The 5,517-nt window shown below is 45.6% G+C and overlaps 1 protein-coding gene across 2 annotated transcripts; it reads right to left on the reverse strand.

Moving 5' to 3' along the window:
- Positions 1–500: 500 nt before the first annotated feature.
- Positions 501–4,930, reverse strand: LOC311252619 (paraneoplastic antigen Ma3 homolog). 2 transcript variants are annotated; one of them, XM_084345924.1, is made up of 2 exons: positions 4,722–4,930; positions 501–4,644 (listed from the first exon to the last, which is right to left on the reverse strand). In XM_084345924.1, exon 2 carries the CDS (start codon positions 3,083–3,085, stop codon positions 1,460–1,462), a length of 1,626 nt encoding a protein of 541 aa, XP_084202050.1. In that variant the 5' UTR covers positions 3,086–4,644; positions 4,722–4,930; the 3' UTR covers positions 501–1,459. The 2 variants fall into 2 exon arrangements, with proteins under 2 accessions (XP_084202050.1, XP_084202049.1); XM_084345923.1 differs by having other exon boundaries at positions 501–3,691; positions 4,572–4,930.
- Between the last annotated feature and the right edge of the window lie 587 nt (positions 4,931–5,517).

Genomic DNA, 5,517 nt, shown 5'->3' on the forward strand with positions numbered 1-5,517 from the left:
TCGTAAAACCCCAACGGGCAAACAAAAGCGGTCTTGGGCTTATCACGTTCCTCCATCTCTATTTGGTAATAGCCGGATTTTAGATCCATTACTGAAAACCATTTAGATCCGGCGAGAACTGAAAAGGCTTCCTCAAGATTGGGCAATGCATATGCGTCTCTGATTGTCAAGGAATTTAGCTTACGATAATCAATGCAAAGACGGACCTCTCCATTCTTTTTACGAACTACTACTATTGGGGAAGCGTAAGGGGACTCGGACTCACGAATCACTCCTGCGTCTAGCAATGTACGCAAATGCCTTCTCACCGCTTCGTAGTCGTTTGGGTGGATTGGTCGGGGTCTTTGTTTGAATGGTGTGTCGTCCTTCAGATTTATGTGGTGTTTCACTTTGGTTGCGTGCCCAAAATCATCCTCATCACAGGCAAAAACATCACGATACTCATACAAACTACTTGTTACTCTGTCCTTCCAGTCTTTTGGAAGGGGTGAAAAGCCAAAGTCAATGGTGAACCCTGACTGGTCTGGTTTTTTGGCTGGTTTGGGGGTGCCAGCACAGCATTTCACAGGGTCAGCGGGTTTGTTTGAGTCAGGTAAGTTGTCATGGATCTCTTTGGGTGTGTGAAGCTCGGCAATGACACAGTTTGAAGGAAGTGTGACATCGTGCTCGTTCTCATTTCTCATCCATACAGACAGCTTGTGAGGATGGCAGCAGGGCAAGGTGACGAGGCAGCATTCTACAAACACCCCACCAGGTAAGGCGGAAGACTGAGGCTGCTCGACCATAACACAATCACTGGGGGTGTCAACCTTCACATACCCTTCTAAACAGACTCTCTCTTGAGCAAGTAAGACCTGCTGGACTTTACCATTTAGCTTAGCTAACCCTATTCTCCCTGTAGAGTTAACTGTGTTTCTGAGCTTGAGTACACGAATAATCTGCCTATAGCCATAAACAGAAGATAAGTCACTGGGGTTTCTATCAATACAATGTTCTTCATACAAAATGTCTAATGCATTTGTGCCAATGAGGACGGGTAAGTCACTGTTACTGCCGCGGTCTGGTACCACTAAGGCTAATGTAGAGATTTCAGGCTCAGCTTCAACAAATTCTCTGGGGAACTTAAGAGTGATGGGTACATAGCCTAAATAGGGGACATTCTGACCGTTAGCGCCCTCAACATCCAGGGCTTGGAAGGGCTGGATGGGGTGCTCTGACAGGTGAGTTCTGGAAAAGGAAGCGGTTACTGTGGTCACCTGGGACCCTGAGTCTAGGAGACACCTAGTGTTAACCCCTGACACACTGACATCTGCTACACATTTCTGCCCTACAAGACCTCGAGGGAGCTTAGCTTGGGGGTCTACTCTGTGTGAGCGAATGAATGTTTTTGTCCTAATTTTTGGGTTGGGACTATCATTCTCAGTTACAGTTCCTGGTTGTCCCACAGCAGGAACTGCATTCAGTTTAAACTCTGTTCCCAGGCTTCTTGTTTTTGCTTTAGCTCTCTGCGCTTCTTTTCAACTAATTCAGGGTTTGCTTCATTGTTGCAGGAAGGCGCGATGTGGCCGTCCTCGCCACACCTGAAGCAGTACCATGGGCGGGGCTTCCTATTGATAAGTTTTGGTTCTGGAGAAAGCGATGGATTTCCTTCAGCAGGAGCTTTGGGCTTAGCCTTTTGTTTCCTACCTGGCTTAGCAGACGCTTGGTTTGATCTTAAGGAAGCTTCCAAGGAAGCTACTTGGGCTTGTAGCTTCGCCATTTGTTTTTCAAGCTTCTGTGGGTCAGAGGGGGTAACTGTTGCTTCATCATCAGTAGTGGCATAGTCCTCCACTGAGAGCGTGTGTGACTGTACTTTCATTCTGTTAGCCCCAAGGTGCTGCTTCATCCTGCTGGACTTGGCAGCTTGTCTGTCCTCCTCAGAGCGCACTGAAAGGAGTAACTCTGGAAAAGGAGGAGGGTTATTCTTCTTATGTTCGAGCTGAAGACTGGTAAGTAGACCATTACTCCAGCAGCCTCTACAGAACTGCTTAAGAAGCTGGCGGTCGGAATCACTAGCAGCTAACCCACCTCTTTTGATGACCTTACTCAAGATTGTCTGCAAGCGCTGCAAATAGCCAGAAGGCTTTTCTCCAGGATCTTGGTTTGTGTGTAAGAACTTCGCGAAAAGCTCATCACCATCATCAATGATACCATAAGCAGAGTCAAGAAGGGCAAGATACTCATGAGGAGATGCATTGGGCCCAAGGTGTTTCACAATGGCGGCTGCAGGCAGAAAGAGACTCTCAACCATTTTCCTGGTTGTGTGGGTAGCAGACATGGTGGGGTCTGCAAGGAAAAACTCAACGTTGCTGCGCCACGTGTCAAAATCTGACTCTGCACTGGGACAAGGGATTCTCCCTGAAACGGGTCTGAGTCTGGTGTTGCCTTGATAGTGGTGGGGAAGATCACTGCTCTTGATGACATGCTCGACCACCACTTTTTGGATTTCTGGAGTGGAGAGATGCTCAGAAGGTAAGTGCTGGATTGGGACCTTGGGTGGGGATAAGGCCGCTGCATCTACCTCAACTGGGGATGCTTGAAGCTCAGGGGTAGTCCTACCAGGGGAGTGTGCAGGGCTGGCGTAGTGAGATCCCTGATTACTTCCTGATGCGGCAGGTTGAGTGGTCTGGGTTTTGGTGGATGCTTGGATCCTAGCCAGCTCATCTTCTAAAAGCTTTGCGAAATCTGCCCCACTTAGCTGAGCGACACCCTTCAGTTCACTTAGGTAGGTCTGAGTTAAGGTGGAACTTCTGTCTGCTGTGTACAGCTCTGACAAGAGCTCAATGTGGTGGACAGTGTCTGGGCTACTGGAGGGTCTATCAACAGGTAAGGTATCTTTAAGATGCTCAATAGCTTCACCAGAACTATACTCCACAATGGCTGAGTTCTGGAACTTAGCTTCTCTGCTGGTAACTTTAATAATCCTCTCAATCTTACCAAACTGTCCCAGGTACTCAAACACTTCATTGTCTACATCACAACCAGTTACACCACTAATTAGCAGTGCATTAGGTACTTTAACATTTTCCCTTGTAACAGTATCCATAGTTGGTTTTGGACCAAAATGTAAATTTATGCAAATCAAATAGCATCAATGCTTACAGAAACGTACAATAAATGTTACACTGTTAAACTTCACGCTCAAAAGAGTTAAACCAACTCCTGGCTGGCTCGCCAAGTTTTATGTAGCGCCTGTAGTCTTAACTGGCTAGTAACAACAATAACACTACATTCAGCTAGGTTCGATAGAGTTGGTAGTAGTGAAACAATTTATTGTCACAGTAGTAAACATTGCAAAAATGAAACAAAACACAAAAAATAGAGCTCTCTGTATTTAAAGAAAATAATAAAAAAAATAAAAAGTTCAAAGAAAATTGTCCATCCTTCTATTGAAGGTCAGAGTTCAATGTTCAATTGTGTTTATGTTCTGTGTAATGTTCAGTCCAAATGTTCTTACTACCCGGGTAGATTTGTGTATGTGTTCTTATCTGTGTGAAGTGAAACGATATCTCGGCTCCTCGGATTGGGTCTACAGCTGGCCAGGCTGGACCCGCTCCGTCTAAATCTCTCGCTGGATTGGCTCGCCACCGAAACCTCCTGTCTCGGAATTCTGGATCTGGGGTCCTAATCCGTCGAAGCACAAAAAACCAGTCTACACAAAGAGTGTAGAACAAATAATCATTACTTCCTATTCAACTGACATCCTTCTACTTTCACTTTCACTCTACTTCTTCACACTTATACCCAAATAAAGGATACACAGTATTTAAATGCTTTAAATGAGACTGCATATATTTTTACAGTGCTGTCTAAGCATGTTTACCATGACTATTGTTTATCATGAACTTAAATATTAACATAAATTACCTTATTTATTTTAATAAAGCTATATTCATATTTATAAACCGCTCAATAAATCAGAATTTACATTTTTAACACAGTATTTATCTTTTAACCATAGCATTTTATCTCTTTTTAACCATAAAGTTACAGTATAAACTCTAAACAGTATGAATTATTTTGAGTAGAATACATATTAAACCAATTGTAGTGCAAAAACACTCAACACATTAATTCCAATGACCAGAAAAATAATTAACATGACCTGGTATCATTTAACCACACTTCTGTACCATAGCTGCATGTATTTCTCGTCATGACTCTCAGTAAAGCTCATTAGCTTGACCAGCTAGTACCACATTAGCTTAGATAGCTTCACCATTAGCATTTACATCACATTCAACAGGTAACACCTGGAATTAGCATAGCGGCGGTTAGCCGCGATTAGCTTAGAGCGCTTAGCGTTAGCTTCGCGCTAGTCACTAGCAATCTTTTTACAGCTCGCTTTCAATGCACACATTAATACAGCAGGTCTACCGGAGCAGGTCTAAAACATCAACAAAACATATCATGGACTTAGCATGGACTCCGACTGGTTTTTATGAACTCACTTCAGTCATAGGAATTCTCTCTATCAATGCTAATACCCACAACTAGCCTGAGGCTTGCTAAGCAACATAGCATTTTCTTACCGGAGTTCTCTGGGACACTTAACACGGTGAACTCGGTCTCCCTCTCCTTCACACAAACTCGTAACGACACTTCCTAATGAACAGAAGACTTATGAAGGTTTTGCTCGAGAGTTACTGATGTTTTATCGTGGTTTTGTTCACTTTACATACCCCGGTCCTTCTGCTCGGTACATGTGCGACCGCTCTGCTCGGTGTCTCAGCTTGGTCTAAAATGACGGACGGGTAAGACTGTGCAGGTCACAGGTCACGTCGAGATCACGTTCAACGCGTCCATGGTTACTCGTAGGGTGAGGGTGCCACCATGTGGGCAAACGGGGGTACTGTATTTAAACTACAAATACTGGTTTAGTAACCATGTGGGTTACACAACTGCCGGAAATGACGTTCTGAGCGGACCAATCACAGTCCTTGCCGTTAGCGTCTCGACGCGTCGACGTGACGCGTAGTCAGGATTTTTTGGAGGCGCACGTCAGGCTACGGTGCAGGGTCCGCGTAGGGGTCTGCGTCGACGCCGTAGCTACGCTGTCGCCGCGACGCAGAAGCATAAATCAGGCTTTACAGGGAGGAGGTGGAGCAGCTGGTCAGCAGCACCAAGTTCCTGGGGGTGCACATCACAGACAACCTCACCTGGTCTGTGAACACTGCGGCACTGGTCAAGAAGGATGAGGAGAGCCCTCCTGCCCCACCCATCTTCACTACATTCTACACAAGCACCATAGAGAGCATCCTGACCAGCTGCATCTCCATGTGGTGTGAAAGCTGCAAAGCCTCTGACTGGAAGAATGTGAGGAGAGTGGTGAGGACAGCAGAGAAGACCATTGGGACTTCTCTCCCCTCCATTCAGGACATTGCTCCCAAGTGCTGCATGTCCCGAGCTGGGAATATTATCAGAGACTCCTCCCACCCTCACCATGGACTGTTTTCCATGCTGGCCTCTGGAAAGAGG

The sequence above is a fragment of the Pagrus pagrus genome (genome assembly GCF_965226575.1).
Source record: "Pagrus pagrus genome assembly, chromosome: 23".
NCBI lineage: Eukaryota > Metazoa > Chordata > Actinopteri > Spariformes > Sparidae > Pagrus > Pagrus pagrus.